We start from the raw sequence: 26,094 nt of genomic DNA, 5'->3' as shown, positions 1-26,094 counted from the left end.
AATAATAATAATAATAATAATAATAATACGCTTGTAAAGACGCCTGCCTGTGGCATATCCCTGTAGTGCATTAACCTATTGGTTGTAAACGAAACAATGAACTATAATATGGCACGCCTGGTTAGCTAAAATGCACTGAAGCAAGGGAAAGAGAATGTAAAACGAAAGCTAGAAGGCAGAAAGGTTAATGTGTCCAAACTCGCGCATGAAAACAAAACGCAAATGTAGCAGAAGTGCCTGAAAAGATTGAAAGTTCAGTTCGATGATATGTTCCGTAAAAATGGAAAGGCACTATCTTACCACATGCTAAGCTCTATTTTAAATGATTATTTTCTGCACATATCGATCAAGAAAGTTATTGCTACTGACGCTTCCCAATATGAAGAAAATTGTGGAATCGGGATATTTTCTCCTATTCTCAATTGGTCAGTTTCTCTTCGTCTTCCAGACTTCGTGCCGATTTTTTAGCAGAATTTTTACCTGTAACTCTAGCCCTTCGTAAACTAAATACATCGACACGTTCCACAGTGGTCGTTACGGATTCTCTATTTCTGTGCTCTTCCCTGACTGCTTCTGATGACTCCCAGGTTTCGCGAGCGTTGAAGTCGTTAGTGCCTCCTTGTTTAGTTTCAATTAGATTAGTTTGGGTACCAGGACATGAGGGCCTATTTCTAAACGAAATAGCAGATTTGTTGACGAAAGCGTCCGTGAATGACCCAGTGACTGAAACCCTACCGGCATCAGTTTTCATCATAGGGGCGAGATTTCGGAGGCAAATGAGGCTGCGTGAATTGCATGCCCCTTCTTTAACAAACTCTGCAGATTTTCAGCACTTGTAAGATTATTGGGATAGTAAACTCTGTCACACGGGAGCACATGAAGTCACAATCACTAGACTACGCTGTCGAATTCAATTTCTAAATCTTTACTTACGCAGAGATGATTTGGCTCCCTCAACGAACTGTCCCTCTTGCGGGGAACATGGAATAATATAACATTTTCTCATTGATTGTAAAATATATTCTAAATTGTGAAAATGAACATTAAGAACGCCGTTCCGCCTTCTTATATCAGACTTAAATGTCAAAATTTTACTATCTCTGGGGGCTCCTACCGTTGGGCACAGCGATAGGAAGATTGGCGATGCGTTCCAGGATTTTATTGCCGGGTCAGAAAGCTTTCGACTGGAAAATCAGAACTTAAGGTTTTGACACGTTCTTCAAAATCCACTACATTAGCTGCATTCTTCTTTTAATTTATCCCTCATTCTACTAAAATCATAATCTAGAATCTATCACTTTCGATATACCTATTTACCAATTTTGTTTTCAGTTACATCATAATTACTTTTTCTTATTATTATACGCAACCACCCGGTTCCTGGCCAATCCCTCAGAGTGGGTATTTGCCACTAACGTCTAGGCATCTACCACTGATCCCTAAGTCAGTTGGGGAGGTCAGAAGTAGAGGAAGGAGAAATGGTGGTCCCGTCGTGCCGCCTGGGCGACATGATCAGGTAAGCGACCTCAAGAAATACAGTACTTAATCATGTTGAACCACCGCATACTGTTCGAATACTTCCAGCTCGTTGGTACCATTGAAATCGTGACACATTGAGTATAAAGGGATGCAAGCTTTTCAAGCATATAGTATCTCCTTAATTTTGGTTAAATCGACTGTTAATCCGTTTTGTTCTGTGGCTTTTCGCCGGGACACGTCTTGCAAGGCCTTTCTAACTTCATAGCTAGTTACGGAATGAGCTGCTGTATCCTGTTCATCACTACTTACAATGAAGGTTGCGTGGCCGCTCTGGGTACTGTACAGGTCAGTATAGAATAATTCTGCTGTTATTATATCATCGAAATTGCTCGTGACATCACCCTGCTCATGTTTCACTGCATACATCTTGCCCTGTCCTTATGCCCACGTTTTCTTCTCATTCATTTCATACTGCGGCCAGTTTTTACTGCTGCCTCAATATTTCCAACGCAATAATTTTGAATATCGCTTACTTTCTTCTTGTTTATCAGCTTTGACAGTTCAGCGAATTCTATTTCATCTCTCGAGTTAGACGCTTTCATGCTTTGTCGTTTTTATATTGGGTCCTTTACTTGGGGCAGCTTACCTACTGGTTGCCTTGGTGCCTTACCACCAATTTCAACTGCTGCTGCAAGACACGAATATATTGCCCTAAATATACATTTCATGCCACGCAGATAAATTCTCGAAGTGAACCACACATTGGGAAGGAGGCTTTCTCCTTGTGGCCCAAGAAAGGTAAGACAAGTCTTTGCTTGCTGTTCTGACGTTTTCTAATTTTAGAGCTTGCTGAGTATTATCAAGGAAGACCATTCCAGAAAGTGTTCTGACAACTTCAGTGATATTGACTGAAGACCTTCTGTGCAGATATGTGTCAGTGACAGTGATCGAACGTTTCCGAAATTCAGGCAGCACCGGGATCAGAATGACTAAGCTTTCACAGCTCATTAATAAAAGCTAGATGTCTTCAAAGAGATGCTAGTAGTAAATAGACAGAACTTGGAACACTTTCTTGCTGTATTATGCTATTGCATGTGTCCAATGACGATAATTATTTTGTTTACATGTGTGCTGCTTGAGAGCACAAATACAAAAAAGCCCAGTTTAGTATGCTCAAAATGTCAGTATTTTCTACCACTCACTGCTGGTACATCGGCTGCTAAACTTGATGTTACGTTAAACGTGCCTATGAAGACACGCTCAGCTTTCAAATAGCTTATCACTCAAGCAGGTGATATTAAAAGACGTGAATTTGTTTTTGGCTTGTATGCGGCACTTAGCATCTTCCTATTGGCATCTAACACTCTTATTTTAATACAGTGCCGCGCTTGCATGTGCATAATTATTTATTTTGAGATTAACTATAAAACATGTTATCAAATTACATGCGTACGTTCCCCGATCTAGATGGCGCAGATATAGCAATTATTGCTTAGTGCTTCGAAAAATTTTATATTGCACGTATGCTATACCCAAACAGGGCCTTAATTACAGCACTATTTCTATACATATGGTCTTTTGAGTGATCTCGGATTTATAAGTATCGCACCTGCATTCATATATGACGATACATGGTCAAACTTACACCCTGTACGGCAATATAAAGTTGCACTTAAACTCATATATGAACACATATGGTCATACTTACAGCGTTAAACGGCAGTAAAAGGCCTTACTTCAAATCACATATGGCGGTATATGACGTTATATGGACCCTTACATGTGAATACAAGACTTTATATACAATCATAAGCGTACGTGTAACACCTTATATCGCCATATATCTGTCCATATATGGCCATCTACAAAATATGTAAAAGCCATATAAAACATTTCCGGAAGGGAAGACGCGTTTGTCAGGTTCAATGATTGCTCTTGTAAAAGAAAGAAACCCTATAAAAAGGCAAGGCGTTCACAATTTTACACCGGCAGCGAAGTAGAACAGACTTTGTTATGCAAAAACAGTGTCTGGTCAAGCTCTTCACTACCAGGGGGCGACACCAGCCTGACGGCTCAATTTAAGCACCCGTTAACCCGGTAATGCTGAAACGGCAACAAGTTTGCGGACTAACTCGAACTCTACTAAATGTTTTCTCTCCCTCTTCAGTGGGCCGCTGTACCTGATGCGGTGCCATCGGACGTGCGAGTGGGCCGCTTCCGGACGTTGTGGGCAAACGTGTTTACACGGCGAATGAGTTTTGCATGTTTAACGAAGTGTGTGTAATTAGCTGTTAAGACTAGAGACGATGCTGGTTGTTGACATTTCATGACAAAGCGCGACTGATCGTGGAAGTGGGACACGCGCACCACACGTATAACTACTAGACGTAAAGACTCGTCTGTTTTATCCATGTCTTCTTTAAGTTAACTAGTTAAGTGCGTTCACGTACACGTACGTCAGTGCTACAGGCAACAAGCTTTGACATGAAGTTTGTCAGAATAATAATAATAATCAAAAATATGCAACGTTCACTTCGCTTCCGACTCCCGAAAGCCTTCTTGGGTAGAGGTTCGGGAGCTCTGGACGTCGAAGCCATGAGATTATCTTAGCGGCGTTGCTAATGCCAGGGTACGCGTACGTGAACTGGGGATATATTGAGTACGTAGGCTCTAGCTTTATTACGAACACTCTTAGTGCTGAGGTATCTTTAAATGGGAGAAGATGGCTAGGATGTAGTGCCGATGCACTTTCTTCAAGCATGGACATACACTAATCGCAGCTTTGTAACCAAGGACGTGGGTGTCTTCCTTGCCATAGCGCAGTGTTCGAACTTTGAAGTTATTATCAGCGCGCGACGTCAGGTACAGTGACCAGAAAATTAACTCCGTTCTTAAGAGTATGCTTAGTGCTGCATAAGTGCGATAAAAAAGGTACAGATAAAAAATAAAGGTAAGCTAATTCAAACGTAAGCGTTGTAAGTAAGATTAAACAAGACAGAATAAACATAAATGTTCGCAATTTATCTGTTTCAGCTTTCGAAAATGGCAAACCTGCTGGTGGCCGCAGTGGTGGGGTTATTGACCTTCATATTGGCTCCACTCGACGCGGCCGCCTATCAGAGATTGCTTCCTTACAAATTCTACAACTTCACTACCAAGGTATGTCCTGTACGAGATTGGGAAGTCGGGCTAGTTTGTTGAACGTCAACATTCTAAAAAACGGCGTTAGGTACAGGACCCTTCATCACCACATTCCTGTCGTCTTTCTTCTTTTATTTTTTTACGAACACTCAGTTCGCATATAGGCATCATCTGTGTTTGAACAATATAGTAGCAGAATGCGGCCGGGCGTTTTGTGGCAGCAAAATTGAAGGGACGCGATGCACGTTCGTGCTGTCACGTGTGATAGCTTCTTCGCGGTGTTGTAGCGCTCTCTGGTGAATTTTCGCGGAACAAAGAGCATCCTGCGATGCACACGGTATATGCCGCCATGATACAACGACGCTGCATGATTTTAGGGTTGGTACATCTCAGGGAACCTCGCCATGACGCAATATGACCTTGCCATGGATGAAGAAAAGGCGGCCTGTCCTACAATCGCTCATCCAAATGCTGACAACAACAACAACAACAACAACAACAACAACAACAACAACAACAACAACAACAACAACAACAACAACAACAACAACAACAACAACAACAACAACAACAACAACAACAACAACAACAACAACAACAACAACAAAACAACAACAACGACAACAACAACACAACAAAACAACAAAACAACAACAACACAACAAAACAACAACAACAACAACAATAATAATAATAATAATAATAATAATAATAATAATAATAAAAAGGCATGTACCTTTTTAAGCACCGATGCTGGTACCGCTCGTATAAGCAGCGCCACGCCTTGAAAGCAACAGAAGTTCGCCGACGTCGGTTTGCAGATTAACGGGCTTCGCATTTGGCGCACTAAAAGGGGAAAATAATAGTAGTAGCAATTTTAATAGGTTCAATTTTAATAGGATCCGCTTGTCATAACGCGCCGTGGGAGAAGTAACATTGTAAGAATGTTTATGCCGATCCTCTATGCTTTGGAAATTTTATTGTGCGTTCAATAAAGACATTTTGTTCATAAGGTCGAACTATAACAATTTTGACCCAGGATTTTTCGCACAGAAAAGAACTCTGGAAGCATGCTATACAATTGAGAAAGTAACTTGCGGGTTAATTACAGATTATATTTGGTTGAAGTGGGCAGTCCTTTCCGGAGGAGGGGCAATCGGTAATACATGACGTGGTAATAAAAGGATACCTGACACGGTCGCAACAAGGTATTACATCACATATTGACAACGAGCTCCATTTGGTATCATGCTCTAGACGAGGAATGCTTATCCGCGGGTGGACATGCTATTGAACGAGTTGGGGCGTGCTTAAAGGCATAACGTAGCACAAGCACATAACCTCAAAGAAAGACATATGGACGCATGGAAAAAACAAAGAAAAAAGAATCAGGGCCATTCCACTCTGTGAAGATGAATCAGCAGCGGAGCTGTATCTATAGTAATAAATATACTGATGATAAGTACGTTGATTGAGAATAAAAGACACATACCACAATGAATTTCGTTTCTTTCATGATTTTTTGTTGTTTGATGAAATATAATGTTCAATGTGTTTTTTTTATTTTTTAACTTTATTCTGTTTGCTTTTTCGGATTTATTTGCTCAACAAGGTGACTATCGCTTTATGACCGCTATTATTTACGGCCAGTGGCTCTGTGGCGACACTGGAAAGGTTCTTGGCCAATGTGAGTTCCGTATACACGACCGACGACGCGTAGTGGCTGCACTGATATTTATGTAACATCGAATGCCAAACCTTTTCAAGAGAAACGTCACGAACCACTTTCCGTCTGGCCGAGACACGCCTATGTTGAGATCACCCACAATTACGATGGGAGTGGAGTCGGTAGGGGTGGATCGAACCGAAGGCGGCGCATACGCTTGGCGTTTGCGGCGCGATCTTCGTCCGTATTACGTGTCGCCCGCCTTCGCAGCACATTCCGGCTTCTGTTCACGACGGTGTCATTCGTAGGCGCGCTGTCCTTCCGCATTCCTCACCGCACGCTGCCTACCCATTGCACGGGTGGAAGGAAACTGAGACAATGTTACGTGGTTTGCCTCTAGAGCCAGTGACGTTAAACCGCAATCCTTACTAAAAAGTGGATATTCCGGTCTTACTTCTTTTATTACGATATTTTATTTATCACAATAAGTGTTGACACTTCTCACGATTAAACGCAGCTGGGGCATACCCGACGATACGCTTTTGTTTTATGCTCTAGCTCTTTTAGCTCTGGGGGGGGGGGGGGGGGGGGGCGCCATATTTTTTGTGCCTACGCACACAAACCGCCAGAACCTACAGCGTATAACAGTTCCGCTGTAAAAGGCATAGACTTATAGACGCTTGCCCATAAACATATCTACCGATGCACGTAGCCATGTAGATGCATCGACAAAGACAAATAAAAATAAAATATGCTCATGAGAATATGCATTCGAAATGCAACACTGCGCCTGGCTATCTGTTTCAGGTTGACCACTTCTCGTACCGTAACAACGCCACGTTCCAGATGAGGTACGTCATGGTCCATAAATTTTGGAAAAATAGGGACGGACCGATACTCTTCTACCCAGGAAACGAGATGGCAATTGAATCCTTCGTGCACAGCACTGTAAGTTGTGGTGAGGGTACGGGAAAAGGTGGGGAAACGTTGCGCGTGTTCTAGCCCGTTCACGTTTGAAAATGATAGAATAAACTAATTTACTGAATTATTTAGGCAGCCAGTAATCTGCGACAGAGTCTTCACAAAAAAGTGCGTAAAGGTCGGCGGCTCACGAAACTGCACCGCTGGAAACCAGGATAAAGGGACGCGTAAATTATTGTACTCTTCGTTAGTTTGTCTTGCGCTATTGCTAATTTCAGTGCTAACAGTTGTTGCATTTACTGATGTGTTCTTTTGATGCTGACAAATATTTTTCCATTGTGACCGCCTGTATTGCAACCCCGTACAATAATGCCATACAGGCGATGTAGGTATACCAAATAAATAAATAAATAAATAAATAAATAAATAAATAAATAAATAAATAAATAAATAAATAAATAAATAAATAAGATACAAAGTGATCAGATTGAACGGGGTGTTTTAGTCAAAGGTCGAACTTTATTTATCTAGTGATACATAAAAGCGAAATCAAAGGAGTCTTTCCTATCACCAATTAAAAAAGTGACTTTAAGAACTTCAACATATTTCGCAGCTGCCGTTTTGTAAGCATGACGAAATTAGCCAGACAGCTTATTACCATTGACATGGTAGAAGCTGAAGGCCGCCGTTCGAAGCATCATTGTCCCTGTACCTTCGACGTCACTTCATCATTCTGGAACCCCAAAATAGCTCAGTGACATAAGTTCTTTTCAAGTCGACTAATATTACTGACTTGTATGTTGCGAACGTGAAAACTTTTTTTATTCTTGCTTAAATATCATCGTTAGGCGCCAGAACCGGCACATCCACGTATAGTGCCGTCCACTGTCGGAGGGAACTCTTTCTGGTTCTCACGTTGCTCTCTCTGTAACTGCAATTGCCGGTTGAAGCTGCGTCAGTGCATTGCCCGGGCGTGTAGAGAGATGCCCGATCCATCAACCAAAAGTCATCATGCGCAAAGCCAGGAGATGGAAGCACACCTGCCAGAGGGGAAACTTCGCACGTACTTTAGTCTCAAGTGCACGCTTCAGCATTGAGCGGCACTGCAGGCAAAGTAAATATTTCGTTCTGTGTGCTCGGCAATCGGCACTGCGGAAGCTCGCAAGAGGGCAGAAATTTCATGAAAGAGAAAACTGATCCACCCGACTGCATCACGAAGATGCAGTGGTAAACCATAACGGGACCAGGACGAATTTGTCTTCAACTGCGAGGCTTTCCTTTCTGAGAAACCAGGATGGATTTCCTTTGTAGCTTTACGATACAAGTCGGCTTTGTTACAATTTTCCCTTCACAACATCTCGCGGTGGGCGGCCATATTTGCGTGGCATGCTTGATTTTTATGTTATTCCGTGGTATCATAAATGCGCTTTACAGGTTCATCTCGTCGTTTGTGATGACACAAAGGCCTATGTAAGATTAGCGTCAATTTTGTCGAAATATGGTGACCAGAATAATATTGAACTACCTACTACCGTACTGTTTCGCACGCATCTGACATCATACCTATATGAGGTGTGTATGTTACGGAATAGCTTCCTAGTTAGTTTTGAGAGGGATTGAAAGCGACGTGCAATACAATGTAGAAGGAATCTAAGGAGCTTAAATAGAGCTTACACTAAGACATTTCCTGAAGTGGCGCTTCATAACACAACCTCTTTCTTACTTATGTTGACCTCAGGGCATCATGTGGGAAATGGGAAAATTGGTCAAGGCGCTACTTATATTTGCTGAGCATCGCTACTATGGTCTGTCCCTGCCCTTCGGAAATGACTCATTTAAGGTAAGTGAAATGGCTGTACTCTGCAGAAGGATAAGATACAGACACAATTAACGCGGTGCCAAGGGAGCACTTCAAGGCGCCCCGAACCACTTTTCATGGAAGTGGAGAAAGACATTTGAAGTGAAAATAGGATATTTCAGAAATACTTTGCCGCAAAGAGTAGTTCAATGCGTTCAGCAGAAGCGGAGTTATTGGCGATCAAGCACGGCATCCTCTGTGCTCCTATTCCTTCTTCAATGCCCTGTATTGCGAAGGCTACGGTGCAGCGGGGCGTGCGCACAACGCTCCGCCTTCTAAATGTCAACTTGGCGGGCGGTTCACATTTAATTTGGGTGTCGAGGTACACGCTACGACTTGCGCCTTTCGTGCCTACGACGCGCTAAACAAAAGCCAAACGCGGTTGTCTTCAGCGAGCCGCAGTGCGCTTAGCCAGTGGACTCGTGGCGGCACCCCGCGGCGGCCGCGGTATCTACGCCATGTAGCCGACCGCAGCTTGATGTCAGCTGTCGGCCAATAGCAGCCGTCTAAGGGAATGACGAAATAAAGCGTCCGATGACGAAATGAAGCGTCCAGAAGAGAGTGACGACAGGGCCTTCCGCTGAAAAGAGAGCGTTTGAGAAAAAGGCGACTTCGCGATCCGCTTGCGAGCTCCGCGCACCGCGTCCGACAGCAAAGCTTGGCTGAGAGTGTTCATAGCAACGTATGCCACCCGCAGACTACGTCATTTCACCAGGCCTGAGAAGTGGTTCAGGGCCCCTATAAGGCCAACGGTTCAATTTGAACGTCGCTTCTCTTCCGTCCCTGATATCATTTAAGGGCAACTATGGCGCCGTAAAAACGTTTGTAAAGAATTCGGTATAAAGACACGACAACGTGCCACTTCCAATAAGGATGAGTAGTTTAGAATCTGTGACTTCTCATTTGTAGGCGGCACAATGTGAAATTAAATGTTTCTTAGATGCACTGCAGAAATTATATTGAACGTTAAAGCGGTACCACGCGTCGAAAGCAAGCCAACAAAACAGCTAACAACCGTAGTGGGTTCTGTTACTACTGCAGAAACGTTTATAACGGCATCAGCCAATCCTTCGATCAAATACACGCACAATGCAGATATTCTCTCGTCAGGAAATCATTTAGTGAGCAGGGCAACGTTCTAAGTGATACGAGACGAAGGAAGCACACAGACGAAGCGCTAAGCACACAACTAAGGTTTATTCGAAGAAATCAAACACTTTTTTGTGCACCATAACTGCACAACACCACGATTTACTGATCATAACTTAAGGTGATACCTGAATTTCCGTCGTGGTGAATGATGACCATGCCGTCTTGCCCACCTTTAAACGTCTCGTCTGATTTTATAGGACCTTGAGCACATGGCGTACCTCTCCAGTGAGCAGGCCATGGCTGACTACGTCGATCTGTTGACATGGCTGAAGGGAAACCTTTCAGGAGCCCAGGACAGCGAAGTGGTCACTTTTGGCGGCTCTTACGGAGGCATGCTGGCTGCGTGGATGCGGATGAAGTATCCCCACATCGTCAACGCGTACGTGCCTCTTCGATTGTGCGTTACTGAGTTCGTTGGATATGATGGGCAGAGTCAGATCTCTCGAAGGCATGCATATACAGTAAAACGCCTCTTCATCGAAGTTACCTGTATAACAAAGGATTGACTATGTCCCGACTGAATTCCTGTCTTTCACATGTGTTGTGGACGCCTCTAAAACGAAGACCGATAGAACGAATTTTCCTATAGATCGAAAAAATATAGGCGCCCCCGACCGCTGATTTGTTGCTTTACAACGAACGGCACATAGCAGTGCCGCCCCTGCCTTTCGCAAACGTCGTGAAGGCGCGCTCTGAGCTAGCGCAGCACTGGCGGTGCACTTGAACGTTCCGTTGTCCTGTTGCTCAACGAATCGCTCAACTCACACGTTGCTAGTTGTAGCGCATCAGCGGACGCGACGGCTGACGAATATGTCACAGATGATGACGACGTGATGATGTCATTGCAGCTGACGCCCAACGACGTCTTCAAAGCGGGCCAGGGCGGAAACTACGCAAATATCAACGAAGGCAACAGTGATGAAGATTCTGTAAACAAACCAAGAATTTAGACGCCAAGGGAGACAATAGCGGGAATCGACGATCTGCAGCTTTACATTGCGTAGCTGGTGTGTTTCTGCGGAGCATGCCGTGACCGGCTGCATGGTCACATTCTTTCAGACAAACTGCACACGAGAAAAACATTAGCTACTCATTTCTGTAGGTCTCTCTTAAATTCGTGGTAATTAAAGGTGTTCGTTTGTTGAACGTGCTTAGCCAGCTCCAGTGTAAGTGCTACGCCACCAGATGGCTTCTATAACGAAGAATTATGGAGGTACCGAGCACTTCCTTTTAAAGATGTTTTACTGTAGTGCCATATATGACGACTTTGTGGCGGCAACCTCGATGACGACGATCTCACGTCTACTGTATTCAGGCCATGACTGGCTTAGTGATATTCGCGTCTTTAGATTGCATACTGCCATACGACAATTTATGACGGCGTCCTTATGTCTCCTACACTCAGTACACGATTGGCTGAGAAATATTGTTCGCCCTTGTAGGCTGCGTGTGGTCATATGACGACCTTACAACGACTACGTCATATTCCGACTAACTTACGTCCACTGCAGTGTGAACAAGGAATCCATATCAGTTCCGATATGTCGATTAAGTTATCGTTGTGTTATTGTCGAGAAGGATTTGGGATATTATTAACGTCATATGTAATATGCGACGAGGTCCCATCAGGCTAGTGCCTTTTCTTGCTCTATCCACAGCCTTCCGCCAACTCTTCCAGTCGCTAATAAAGAAAAAAATTAACCTTAGGATGCTCTAGCAGTCCGGCGAAGCAATAGTACAGACTGTAAGATTCGTCGGACGGTCCTACCGCTGTCGACCAGATGTAGGAGTCGTCGGACTATCTCGCCGCTGCCACCATTTGAAGGAGATAAAGGTCGTAGACAGGAACTCGGTGAACAGGATTTATTTACATATTAACAGTTTAAGCAAGATACATTGGCAGTCTAGCGCGACTGCCATATGGAGCCCGCAAAACTAACATACAGCAAACAGCTTACGAGCACACAGCTCACTACTACATTTCGAGCATGACAGAGTACTCAGCTCCCGACAACGAGCACGACACGAGCACCCCCTAGCAGCCGGCAAACGCTGCTTATAAGCTCTCCGCTTGACGTCATAGTTCGACGTCATCGTTCGGCGTGGACGGAGCAGGAATGGTCGGGAAGGTTCGTCCAAGCATTGTAAACTTGCCGCCGCCCCGCACTATGGCTCACACACACTAATGCACACAAGTTCGAGCCCATGCACACAAAGGCTCCGGAGTCGACGACCGAGGGCTTCGTAGAACTGTTTTGTCCCGGGTGGCTCGGTCAAGTACCAATTTCCTGAGTTGACCGCGCGCCACGTGGCTGCCGGCCCTTCGCAGTTCTCCGAAGGGCGCCCCGTCTGGTGGGCTTGGAACACGTGCAGCGGGCTGAAAGCTGGCACGTTGCCACCCCGTACGGCCATTCTTAACAAGACCGCTCGTTGTTTTAGAAAAAAAAAAACACTGTCAAGAAAAAATTTGAAATACGATAGTCGCCTACGAGTAATGTGCGGAAAATTTCTCGAAGGACATGCACCCGTGCTAAATTATTTCGCTTGCATAGTGTGCTTTGCCCATAATTTGACCCATCTTAGTCGTCACAGTTCGGAGATATCATAACACAGTGCGCACGGTCGCAGACGCGACTCCATGGTACGGCGGCCGAATTATACTGCACTTGAAGTGGTATGGGCAAAAACTACCGAGTAGCTAGCTTCTACTGCGTTGGTAAAGAACTTGAGAGGGTGGAATCAATACGAAGGCCTACACTGCACCACAGTAGCGCCTGGCTTCAGCTGGAACTTTACATATTTTGAATAATCAACCTCTATTCCATTTGACATATGCAGATCTCAACAAGCATTCTTCCTGCTGTGTGTCACTTTCGGGTTGTGTTCGCTGCTCCGAATATTTTATAGATCATTTATCTGCCTAACTCTACGCACACATGTGGTCACTTTGCCAAAGTCTTCGTTGTCCTTTCCCAGTGCTCTGGCCAGCAGCGCCCCGTTCAAGATGTTTCCTGGTCTCGGTTCCTGTGACCGGTACTACATAGGCGTGACGAAGGCATTCGAGAAGTCGTCATCGGGATGCCGCAAGCTCGTGTCCCGCACCTGGCCCGTCCTCGACAAGCTCGGATCGACACGTGAGACCTTCTATCAAAATTAGAGAGTGCCCTCTGATCAGCTTTTGTCAACTGCAAAACAGAAAAACTTCTACATGATGTCACTAAAGCTCCCACCATTTCAACGCACATGTTTACACTAAAAGAACCGACGGGAACTTACTAGTGTACTAAATTAACTTAACCTGGGGTAACTCCGTTTCTTCGGAACTCTGCGCGGGAGTAACTTAGTTTTTGACTGTTCTCGCATTTATCTAAGCAGTACGCTTACTTCGCTTGAGCACAACCTGCATAAACGTGTTCGATTTGCCTATGGGGATGCAGAATGGAGGCGGGAGTGCGATAACGTTAGGGAAGGGCGATGACGATGGAAAAAGCACTTATTCCGCCTTGAAGAAACTTGTATTTTGGATGTGTACTGTTTCCGTGCTTTCAGCGATCCCGACCGATTTTTACTTTTAGTCCTCTAGAAGGCCCGTTTGACTTGGAGGGCAAGACGCAGAATTTCGGAATACAGTTGTCAATTGCTTCCCGACACCTCGGCGGAATGAAAATTTTCGATATATTTTATGACGGATCCTCGGACAAAGCTTTCATTCTACGAAACTACACTTTCCACATACATTTCATAGCCTGCGCTTAGGTTTAGTGACCACGTTTGTGTCGCATTTGTTTTTCCTGCCTCACCACGTAATTTAAGAACGGTCGGATCAATAGCGAGGGTTTGTGTCTTACGGCTCGGTGTCGAAAAGCTAAGTGGATATTCACGCATGACCTGTATCTGGACACGTATAAACTCATTTAAGTGACTATTGGCACAATGAACATTACACAGAGCGAACCAAAATGCATTTTTCATCGTTGATAGCCAGTGCTTTAGCAAAATTACACGATATAGGCCCGAAATCGGATAAAGAAGACAGTGACTTGCATGGATAAAAAAAAGACTGCTTTCCCACTAGACCTTAGGGTCCTCCCACCTCGGCCCTCATAGGAAAGAATACATTGATGCCACTAATACACAGGGCCGATAATAATTCACTGAGGAGCTTACGCCAGCACGTGGCAGGCGTTGCGAGGTTTTAAAGGCGTACGAAAGAGAAAAATGATTTCAGCCATATTAGTACATTAACTTGCTACATTATAGTAAAAAGGCGCTCTTATTGTGAGGAAAGGATTGCCAAGCGAGGAAAAAAAAACATACACGAAAGACGGATGGCAACACTGCCGTGGAGTTGCCTCACTAGCTCGTCGTGGCGCCATGGTGTTTAACGCTGTCTGCTCGGGCCTAGCTAATTTTTTTATTGTTGATGATGGGCTACATCAAAGAGAAAAAAAGCAAAAGACGAATGTTAGCAAGTTTTAACAATGTCTACGGTGCTACAACAGCCCGAACAGGAAAAAAGATGCATTGAAATTTGTGACGGTATAATAAAACTGTTAGTGCGAGGAATGTAATGAAGCCGTCGTTTCGAGAAGGGGAGTTGGCTGACGTTGCTGCCTTGACGAAAAACTCCCCTTGTTGAAAGGTTGTTTTTTTCAGCGACATTCTGTTCTATCATTGTTATTCCGGCCTTCACTTTCCTGAAAACCGCTCTCTCCTTTTGGAATCCGTGACATCACATCGACGAACCGGTGCCGAGGTTCCGATGCGGAAGTAAAAAATTAAAACTGACCTGCATTGCCTTTAATTATCAACCTATACGTGCTAAACAAGCGACAATAGAGGGTAGAAAGATGAATTTATCATCGAGAACTAGTGTTTTTCTACAGTGTCCCTTGAAAGGCCGTGATGATTTAGTGGACGTGCGAAGCTAAGCGCAGTGGAAATAAGGCGGTGGCTATACCTACTCATTTCTACTCAAGGCGGAGAGCGTGACTAGTGAGACCCAGCGAATTTCGGGAGTGATCCTCGCTGTTCTTCGAGTATTCATATGGCTGCTCTAGGGCGACTAGAAAAATTCGTAAGTTTGTGTGAAATTCTTTTGGAGCAAGTCAGAGACATAAGCAAGCATCATGTGTGCAAACGCTCTCGTCTTATTGTGGACAAAACCGTGGCTTCAGAGCCTTCCGGAGACTTGTTCTTACGGAGACTTTAGGATTTGCATCGTCTAAGATGACTGCCACTACCTCTGATCAAGATCATTGACTGACTGGTCTTGCGTCTCGGATGTTTTCTCGGTTATGACTTGCCTCGGCCTTTTTTTTGGCCTATGATTTCTTATCTCTCGTTTGCTGTCCTGAATTTCATTTTTCTCACTGAAATGTTATCTTGCTTCTAGTTTCTTCCAGACATACTTAAATATGTCTCAATTATGGATTACGCTCTAAGTAGCCCAAACTTATCCTCAAATTTTTTTATCAACTGTGTGTTTTGTTACGAGGTTTTATGGTCAGGTCTAAGTCCTGTTCTTTCTGTTTTGTAATGTTGTTTACCTCGTGTTCTTTACTTCATTGTTTCGGGCAAATAAATAGTTGTTTCCATTTTCTAGTTATATTGCTACTCTAAGGGGTCAGGCGGGTAAAAGGAAGAAAGGCCACGTTGGTTAGTAATCTGAGCGGTTAAATGCTGAACCATCTCCCCATCATAAATCATACCTGCAAACAAACGCCACCCACCGTAACAATATTTTGACAGTCGAATCATATTCCTTCACCTCTCATTCCATGCCCTCTGTGTCTCCCACCTGGCGCGTGCCACAGCGGAGGGCTGCAAGACGCTGGAGGCAAAGTTTCGCACCTGTCACGCTTTGGAACCCAGCAATTACCCAGAATTTCGTGACTGGATCAGAGACACGTACTCGATACTGGCCACCATTAACTACCCGTACGGCATAACGTTGCTCGGACCCATTCCGGCCCATCCTGTCAAGGTAGGTGTACTGCATAGCCTCAGGCGTTGCAGTTTCTCTGCGCCCTTCTCTGAGAGCTCAGACATATTTGCAATAAATAGCCAACGCTGTGTCTATCAGGGAGGGACTTGTGCTTACTAAACGATTTATTAATTGCTTCCCTGATGTGTTTGAAGGTCCGAAAACAACAAAGGAGTTATCAGGGACGCTATAGATGAAGACTGCAGACCTATTTCTACCAAATAAAGTTGTTTAACTTTGACTAAAACTTCGGCACTAGATGCAACATATCACTCATTGTGGCTGGGCTACCTGGTTCATAATTCTTACTTTGTAATATGATGTGAAACAATGCGAGGTAAGACCAGGAGAGAAAAATACATCTTTTTTCGCAGAAGACATACAACAGAACAGGGCACACTACAGAAACGTTATGTGCCACAACTTGCTGTTGGGCTAGTTAATTTATAGTTATAACGGTGCAATAGTGTGCGAAACCATGCGAAGTAGGACGGGCACAAGAAGGAGCCTCGTTTTAGTGTCCCGGTGTTACTGCATTATTGTTCTCGTCCCATTCTACCATAACTTCGGCACTAGAATTACTTTGTCCTGAAATATTTAGACATATAGTTAAATATAATACCGCTGTAACAGCTAACTGCCTACCCTTCGCTGCCGCGCAACTAATGCCCGCCTCTTCAAGCAATGGAGCGCAATAAATGGAATGGCTCGGGCTGCAACTGGCGTGTCTTGTAGTACGTGTCGCGATGTCTACTTTGTCCCCATTCGTTTTCGCTGGCATACCGTCAGTAAAGCACGATATTTATCGAACATAACTGCCGTTACAATAGCAACAACACTAATTGTCTTTCAACGTCAGAGACTGAATATCTGTGAATCTTTGAGGACGCATTTCTCCTGTCATATGTTTGCACAAGTTGTCTTTCGTCCGTCGTCCGTTAAACACCCAAACCAAGTTTTGAAACACGGCTTCCAAATGTTACAGCACTCGCGCGACACGCATAGTGCAGCCAAAGGTATGGTTTGCGTTAGCCAATCAGAAGAGAGAACCAGAAGAAGTGCTCCTCCATTAACCACCCGTGATCACCCTCTGCACGACGCTGGTTGAATGGAACCGCCATGAAAGGATTAGTAGCACTCGATTTGCGGGCACTCTCGTTTCCTCTGAAAGAACAGCCGGATCTATAGGTACTGATCTGCTGACACTAGCACTAGACTTGTTTTCACTGCACGTAATTACTAGAACTCGACGCGAGCTGGTAGAGTCAGAAGCCGAGCGGGCCCAACCCGACTCGAGCGCATTTACGTGCATCTTGCCTGAGCAGGTTGGCAGGCGAATTGACTGAACTCGTGTCGACAATCATCGGGTCCGACTCACTAGCGCTTACAAGAACGCTCGAGGCAAGCTGACTCTGCCCGGCTTTATCAGGTTCACTTAAACGTAGCTACTGAGAGTATAGTTTTTTGCTGAACACTTTCACTAGTGATGTATTTTGTTCCTTTTTGTTATTGCCGTGGACCTTGCAGGCAATTTGCAATACCTTGAGGAGCGGGGTCAAAACTGAAGAAAGCACGGTGGATGCAGTCGCTAATGTGATGAACCTCGTGTACAACGGCACCGGAAAAAGTCCATGCAACAACGTTTACCGCACAGCAAATATGCATGCCTACCGGTTCCAGGTGAGCTTAATGTGGCACCAAAATGCACAGACTGCAATGCTGTGCACGTGCTTTTCGGTCTGGAGAGTGTAATGATTTAAGAAATTAAATTTTAGGTAGCAGAAGGGTTGGGTTGAATTCTAGAAATTACGGTACCGAAGCTACCTAAAGACGGAACCACCATCGCCGTACCCGTGCTGCCACATCCACAGATTTACCAGAAAACCTACTGGTTCCTTCAAATTTATAGTGATTCCGTGATAATACCCCTAAATCTATTGATTTTCGGCCTTTTTCAGAAAACTAAGAAAAGAACAGCCATTTCTTTATAGTGAAATTTTTATTGGTGCATCTACACTAAGAATACAAATTTGCCCACATTTGAAGCTTATCTTGACCTTAAGAAGCACCTTAGCAGACAACGCCTGCAACTGGTGGTTAGCGGATGTGACGCAAGTAGTTTAATGACTGGAAAATGTAGAGAGGTCGGCCGGAAAGTGGAGTATCTGGCCTGCTACTCTACGTAAGGGAAGGGGAAGAAAGGAAGAAAAAGGGTCACAATGGGGGATGATAATGGGAGGAACGAGGTGAAGGACACATTGCATAACTGGTATCCCAAGCGTGAGTCCAGGCCCGTATCGCCTAAGAAACGGGAAAGAGCACGCATTGTCTCTATCGTCTGCCAACTCTGCGGCCATGTACCTAGCAAGAGGTCCTCCGACAGTGGTCTATTGTGTAAATGTCTCAAGGTATCTGCCATTGTCAGTCTTTCCCGCGCATACTCAGGGCAAGCCACGAGCACATGGTCTATAGTCTCTACAGTGCCACACACTGAACACTCCGGCGAGTCTGTCCGTCCAATGATGTGCGAGTATTTGCGCGTGAAGGCGACGCCTAATCGCAGTCTGTGTAGCAGGCATGTATGAGGGGGATGTGACGCAATTTCGTGTACATTGCCTTGGCGTTCGTGTCGGGAAACCGCGCTGGTTCTCAATGTTCTAGGTTCTGTTGTACCACACTGCGTGCCTCCATCGAGGCACGCAGCCCCCCCCCCCCCCCCCCCCCCCTCTGTTTTTCTTAAGTGGTTGCCCTTGTGACAGCCTGCAAACTTCTTAGAACTGCCAGCCCCTTTCCGTGGGTCGAACTGAGGAGTTCGAGGGCGCAGAGCACCTCGACGAATCCACTGACAGCCTTCAAAATTCCACAGAAATGCTGCCCCGTTGCCGTGGAGATCGGTGGTATGCAGCTTGAACTTTTTCCGCGACGAAATAGGAAGGTGACGCTGTTGACATCAGCATCAGTCTCGCGTCGTTCGTGCTAAAGGGATTTAAGGCAGAACCAGACCAATGTTAGGGGGAGTCGCCACCAGCCGCCCCGTCGGCCTGGTGTGCTCTTTGGCATCGCTACTTGTATGCTGTTAACTGCTATTACCTGCTATATGTAAATGTTCTACAAAGCTTTTCGTCTCCTCTTCGTCTGCTACAAGAGTCCTTCTCTCGTATTCGACCCCGAGTCCCAATAGTTCTGCGTAACTTCCGGCAAGCGATATTAGCGGCATTTCCTTTTTTTTCATTTTCGATGTCAAGAACTGATATTTTAACTGACTTTTCGTTACGCATCCGCTCGTATTTCGAACGTAAAATTTTGCATCTGGGTTGCTACATATACAGGGTGCCCCCTGAAAGTTGAGCCAAATATTAAATATATGCAAATGTCACGTAGCTGGACATAACCAAGGTAATGTTGTTTGCCGTCGCTTGGAGATACTCAAACTGTTCTTTTCACCCGCCATGGTGGCTTAGTGGCTATGGCGGTGGCCTAACGAGCACGAGGCCACGGGATCGAATCCCGGCCACGGCAGCTGCATTTCGATGGGGGCGAAATGCGAAGACACCCGTGTACTTCGATTTATGTGCACATTAAAGAACCCCAAGTGGTCGAAATTTCCCGAGTCTTCCACTACGGCATGCCTCATAATCAGAAAGTGGTTCGGGCACGTAAAACCCCATAATTTTTAATCAAATTGTTCTTTTCATTCCGCCTAACGAGATAATTAATCTGAATAATTTAATCAACTTTTCCAATATTATAATTAGATGAAAAGTGTCAATAAGAAAGTTGTAGAGCAACATGAAAAACTAGCGATACAGCTTTTTGTTGCTCAACACGGGCTACATAAAAGAGTTTTTTCGAGCGTGAAAGACGCCCGCGAATGTATGCAAAGCGCCTCGAGCGGCCAGTCACGCGGCAATTTTGCGCGTATTTGCGGGATTCTTTCGCGCTCGGAAAAACACTTTTATGTAGCACGTATCAAGCAACAGAAAGCTGCATCGGGGGTTTTTCATGTTGTTCTACAATTTTCTCATTGACACTTCTAATCTAATTATGATATTTGAGAAGTTGATTAGTTAATTAAGGCTAACTATAAAATTAGGCGTAATGGAAAAAATCTGATTATCTCCAAGCGACGGAAAACAGCATTACCTTGGTTCTATCCAGCTACGTGGCTTTTGCATATATTTAATGTTTGCCTCAAGTTCTGTGGGACACCGTGTATATACAATACCTGAAACTACACTCTCTTACTCGGTACTATTTTTCTTCTTCTTTTCGTCTTAAGATTGAGAGCGCATTTGTGCCAGCTGTAGAACGAAGAATTTAAATTTTGATTTAGAGCTTTATAAACATACAAAACTCTCGATAAACTTAGGTTTAAGAGAATGAAGCACAAGTTCTCGGACTATACATGCTTAATTCTACAAATTGCATCTGCTAAGGAGTCTAAAGGGGAGAAACTTATATTTCAGCGCACAGCTTACGTGAAATATTTGCAATGTTAATAAGGATTTTACAGTAAAGAATAAAGGATAATAAGGAAAAAAGTTGTTACCTTTCTGCTCTTTTATTTTTTTCTTATCTTACCACAACTATGTATAGAATGAATATGCTCCCATGTTGCCGCCTGCTGTTCACGGGGAGGTGGGAGCAGTCCATCTGCCGTTATGCAGCTTGGATCCTGCCATTCCAACCACTTATGTACAGCAGTGTACTTATGTGGCAAATAACCTTTAATTCAATTTAATTCCACTCACAAATATGTGAGATATTTCCGAGCGGAGCGGAGTGCAATTCATCAATTTTGTCGGCTTCAGGTTTCCTCATACGTACAGTTTACAGAATTTAATTTTTCTTTGAGTGACAAATTTGTTAACTTCTCTTCTTCAGCATTTCTTTCAATTTCGCGATATTCAACAACGCTCGCAAAAAAAGAAAGAAAGGAAGAAGCCCGGTGGTCTAGTGAAGAAAATCGCATCGCACTGCTGGAAAGGTCTAACTTCAGTTTCTGCTCATGGTGTATGCTTTGAAAACTCTACTGTTAATTTTGTGGTAAACGATTGATCATTAGAACAACAACAAAAAAAAAGGAAATTAAGGTCAAAGTTGCCTTTTTTTAATTTTCACGCACAACCTCGAAGCCGCTACGTCATTCTGACGTCACGGTCATCAAGTAATTTTTTTTTCATATTTCGGCCTCGTCAACTAAGTCATATATCCCGAAACTTGCCGGGCTCACTCTTCAGCGCCCTTACAGCACAACGTAGTACATACTTACCGATAAACAATTAACTAGGCCTCGGTAGCCGCCGTGGAAATTCATGACGTCGCGGCGCGCTGGTGCGAGAACTACAAGACAGGTGTCGCCACCTGTCTTTCCTTTTTTTGCGCCTGTTTTGGCTTACCAAGCCTCATATCGCTGTAATAGTGGCGCTTTTGGTGTGGTGGAAAGGTAACTTACTAATAGCGGCGAAATGATTTTTTATTCTTACTGTTCCTTGAAATGCCAGAAGGCTAATCAAATTTGGGCCAGTGGTTGTCGAGAAAAACGACTTCTGTGTCCCTGTGTATTTAGACAGGGGCTCCCCGATGTAAAGTTCTCTCCGAATCCTCGACGCAGGAGTGCACCGAGCTAATTCACCCGACGTGCAGTGATGGCGTCAAGGATATGTTCTACCCTCAAGAATGGGACCCCGAGAAATTCGCCGAAAGGTGCCGCAAGAGGTTTGGGGTTACGCCTGAATTCGACCGGATGACCAAAAAGTACCCCATCACGGACTTCAACATGGCGTCTCACATTATCTTCAGGTATACGTTATATCAGTTAGTAGACAGGAATTTCCGTTCACGTATACAATCAAGCTTGGAGGAAGCGAGTACGCTAGGGGGGGAGCATTAATTACCTCCCTCATCCATCCTTGGCAAGCGAACTCCGAGTGAAGACACTCGCTTCGCACTTTTTTTTTTCTCTCGCGGTGTCGACCCAACACGTGACCTCTTAGACTCACCGTACTGACCGATAATATTTGGTTCGCGGTAGTTTTTAATTGATGCGCACGTGACGGGCTGTCCTGCGGTAGCCATAGCTCCGGGTCGGTGGCACTAAAACCTATCGCTCGCTCTGCATTGACGATCGCGTGTTTGCAAAGATTCGTTAGGCTTTAGTTGTGTTTGGCAACGCTCCCTCCAAAGTATTTCCTTTCTCCACGTGAAAACAACGTCTATTCTAAGGGTGCCTCACGTCGAACTTTTCTAGGTATTTCGAATGAGTTTCCTCCCCCTTTATTTTGTTAGAAAAAAAAAAGAAGAAGGAACAAGGTTGGAAGGCAATTCACCCCCTAGTTGACGTCGAACAGAGATGCCTTCCTGAGCGAATTGGAAATAGGATGGGGCGGCGCCACTGTTCACGGCCCTCGTCGCACCAACCCTCGCGTGAGAGGACTAGGAAAGGGACGTCGGATCGATTTGGTTTTTCTTTTACTGCACTACCTTCGGGATTGGCCCACATTTTTATACAGCACTATCTTCGGGATTTGCCCACGAAAAAGGCTAGAAACTCATGGCCGCGATTTCTTAGCGATGCCTTTTTCGATGCGAACGCCTTTTTTTTCTTAGCGTAAGAATGGATACTGATGACTTGTAGTCAGCAAACAGCTGACGGATCTCGGTACTATGATCTTGTTATTCTGTTCTTCTGAGCTCATAAACTATGTGTCAAGCGAGGCAATAAAGAAAGAAATGGCAGTGGCTTAGCTCGGCAACGCCAGGATATACGTAGTGAAAGCTAAAGCATAGCATGGTTAGCCCTGGTTAATCTTGATTGCAAGTCCAGGTTAGTCTGGTTGTCTAGCTATGTTGCGGCGTTTAGCCGGTCGTTCGGCGCGCTGTTCATCTGTTTCCTGGGCGATTGTTTTCCTCTTCATCTTGTTCCGATGTCCATTCCAGGCCTCCTCCTGCTTATCAGAATTGTCGCCGTCCATACTGCCGCCTCGACTGTGGTTGCGGCGCACGCGAGCTCTCCTTTTCAATCCTCCGACAGGTTATCAGGCATGCGACACAGCTGGCGAAGCGAGCGGAGGCGAATGCAACGACGAGGAACGCGGTGTGACGTCATGTGCCTCCTCGGAGCACCGCCAGGGTGAAATCGCCAGTTCGCAGCCAGTAAAGCACTGGCTTTTAAAAAAAGAAAATGGAGGAGTTGGTTAACCTTCATAGCAAATGCAGCGCAAAAGGAACGCCAACACAAGGAAGAGGAGTACACAGTACAGGTGCGCAGGACAGTTCTTATTTTTTTTTTTTGGTCAATCAGTTGTTAGTTCATAGCCTGTCCTGTGTACTACTCTGTCTTGTGTTGCTGTTCCTTTAGCGCTGATTTTACTATAACTAATGCGTTTTCGCGCTCTTTCGCGTTCGTGAGTGGCCACGTTCAGCACGGCGTGGAGCGTCGCTCGACCACTCTCAAACGCGAGCAGCGCCGCAATCCATTGGCATCGAAAAAGGCATCGAAAAAGGCATCGCTACAAAATCGTGGCCCATATAGCTGACGCAGAAAGCCAAGGGTAACTCGCCAAGGAAGACCTTGTTTTAAAAGAAAAAAGGAAAATGCAAAGGCAACAAGGAACATGGCATTTACGTGCAGGGTTCGCGGGCTGCCCTCACCAGGAACAGGCAGCAGCGGGAGGTGGTGGGGTTCCAAACGAAGCGCCACATGAATGAGTAAACATACAATAGGCTGAAAAACTTGGCAACAAAAGAAATTATGCCCATACATGCAGCACGCCTGTCTGCCATAACGATCGTTGTCCACAGGTTAACATTGTTCCCAGAAAAGGAGGTAACTAAACGTTGGCTTCATTCTCCTGAAAAGCGAAGGAAACTCTAATGTGTAACCACTTTTCAAACTGGTTCCTTATTACCCACTGGCGGGGTACGAACGCGAAAAAGCGATCTTTTTTTTCTTTCTTTAAATGCCACGGTTAGTATACACGAAGTGACACCCCCATGACAATGTAACCATCTTATCCCCTAATTTAAAGAAAAATGGTTTTCCTTGCAAAAAATACAAAGATCAAGGTGTAACAACGTTTGGTGAGCTCTTACGTTGACGCTGCTCCCTCGATATTTCACGCCATTTCGCCGCATATGGAAAGGACTTCAGGGGTGTTTTTTCTCGCCTGTGGCGATACAGGAGTCTAGAATAAATTGACGCAAATTTTTTTCTGGAGCCATTCCTTGAAATACTCGAGTCACGAATATGAATAAACCCCTTCCATGCACTTCCAAGAGCGTGTATCTTCACGTTCGGGAGGAGTATTTTACGCTGTCGCTTCAGAGTTAACTTTAGCCCTTTAAGCACAGAAGACGTCCAGCGTTATGTTTAACGTAGAGCCCTCAAAATTATTTCAGTTCCTGTGTTGCTCTTGTTGTAAACAACACCATATGGCTCAAGGAGCTTGTTAAAAAATTGGACTTGTGAACACGCACCCAAGACATGCCGTGTAGCCCACCTGTGTGCAGTCAATTTCACTTTCGTTACTGCGTAATTTCTTTTCCTTAGGAACTTCGCCTTTCTGACACAAGCTTTCCACTTCACCTTCGTTTATATGATCGACACACTCATTTCCACGCAAGAAATTAATCTTTTTTTGAAAGCTACTTTGTTTCCTTAATCCCGTGCATGCTTAAAGGCCAAGTGGAACGAAATTTCACTTTAGCTAAATTATTCACAATGAATAGCATATAAACGCAATATTCGAAAAGCCGCAGCACTGGCAACTGCAGAGTTTTCCCATGTGAAGCTTCTAACTAAGCAGACAATGCTCGCATATCGTAGTCAGCGGCCTTTACGCAAGTCCCAGGACGACGCCGCCGAAAAGTTCCGGCGCGCCTCGGCCCCTCTCGGCACCACCTTCCAAATCACGCCGAGGAGCCACGCGTTCTAGATCATGCGTCACTTCCGGCGCTTAGAAATGCTTCTTTTTCAGTTTCGGCATCAAAACGAACATTTTTGCGAGCGCTTCGTGACACCTCCCAGATGTATGTAAAGAAAAACGAAAAAGTCGCATAAGAGTTCTTTTATATCTACACAATCTCAATTTAGGCTATTTTACGCCGTCTGAAATTTGCGGGCTTTGAACGGTCCCAGAAGGACTGAAGGTAACGTGCAATATAATGTACAAGCAGTGTCTGAAAATTTTGTGGGAAGAAATTGGAACCGTGTACTTCTTTTGGGCGTTGCAGTGACGGTGACATGGATCCGTGGGCTGTGCACAGCTTGCAGGAAGCTCCCAACCAGCGAACCAGACGCTGGCGCATTGAGGGCGCCGTGCATCACGCGGACCTGCAGTTCCCCCACCCCGATGAGCCTCGCTCGTACAAATATGCCAGGGAATTCACCAGCAGGACCATTATCCGATGGCTGATATTTCCTTTTTCATCGCACTAGATTTTAGCACTCTTACGCAGGGGCAAGTCTTGCGGCCGGGTTTTATATGGCCAGATTCAGAGGAATGGGCGATTGACTGCTCGAGCGAAAAAATTGAGACGCTATAGGTGGAAACTTGAGGCCAATGAACGGATAGAATCCGCCACTGCAGAGTTTTCGATTTGTTCGTTTATGTTAAAATATTGCAGGCAGCTAGGCTGCCCCAGCAGGAGAGGTTACACAAAGCACATTTGAAGGTGCTTTTCAAACAAGACTGTGCAACGCAAGCTGGGTGAGAATTCAACAGTTCATACCCAGGAAAGGAAAACTGAAAAAGCTACACCCTAGTGAGGCGGCGGCGTATGACTATGCTATAATTTAACCACGATTGCCGTTAAGGCAGAACAACCGAGTGTTTCTCCCGTTTTCGAGCGGTTTTATAGAGTGATTTACCTGGTAAAGAAACTTTAGCC

General features: G+C 44.8%; 1 protein-coding gene across 1 annotated transcript; it reads left to right on the top strand.

The window, feature by feature from the left end:
- Window positions 1-1,438: 1,438 nt before the first annotated feature.
- On the top strand, window positions 1,439-26,094 carry LOC126539622 (lysosomal Pro-X carboxypeptidase-like). The gene is made up of 11 exons (XM_072285647.1): window positions 1,439-1,516; window positions 2,217-2,277; window positions 4,513-4,638; window positions 7,094-7,234; window positions 8,946-9,047; window positions 10,415-10,596; window positions 13,194-13,351; window positions 16,034-16,203; window positions 17,731-17,883; window positions 21,818-22,005; window positions 25,438-26,094. Exons 3-11 carry the CDS (start codon window positions 4,522-4,524, stop codon window positions 25,640-25,642), a joined length of 1,416 nt encoding a protein of 471 aa, XP_072141748.1. The 5' UTR covers window positions 1,439-1,516; window positions 2,217-2,277; window positions 4,513-4,521; the 3' UTR covers window positions 25,643-26,094.

The sequence above is a fragment of the Dermacentor andersoni genome, chromosome 11 (assembly GCF_023375885.2).
Source record: "Dermacentor andersoni chromosome 11, qqDerAnde1_hic_scaffold, whole genome shotgun sequence".
Classification (NCBI taxonomy): domain Eukaryota; kingdom Metazoa; phylum Arthropoda; class Arachnida; order Ixodida; family Ixodidae; genus Dermacentor; species Dermacentor andersoni.
This window is presented reverse-complemented; position numbering and strand designations above follow the sequence as displayed.

What these genes read in the sequence shown, in the direction of transcription:
- LOC126539622 (XM_072285647.1), top strand. Translation starts at nt 4,522, where the DNA reads ATGGCAAACCTGCTGGTGGCCGCAGTGGTGGGGTTATTGACCTTCATA. An exon ending in CGACAAGCTCGGATCGACAC is followed by an intron (nt 13,352 to 16,033) that starts GTGAGACCTTCT and finishes CGCGTGCCACAG; the next exon opens with CGGAGGGCTGCAAGACGCTG. An exon ending in TGCATGCCTACCGGTTCCAG is followed by an intron (nt 17,884 to 21,817) that starts GTGAGCTTAATG and finishes TCCTCGACGCAG; the next exon opens with GAGTGCACCGAGCTAATTCA.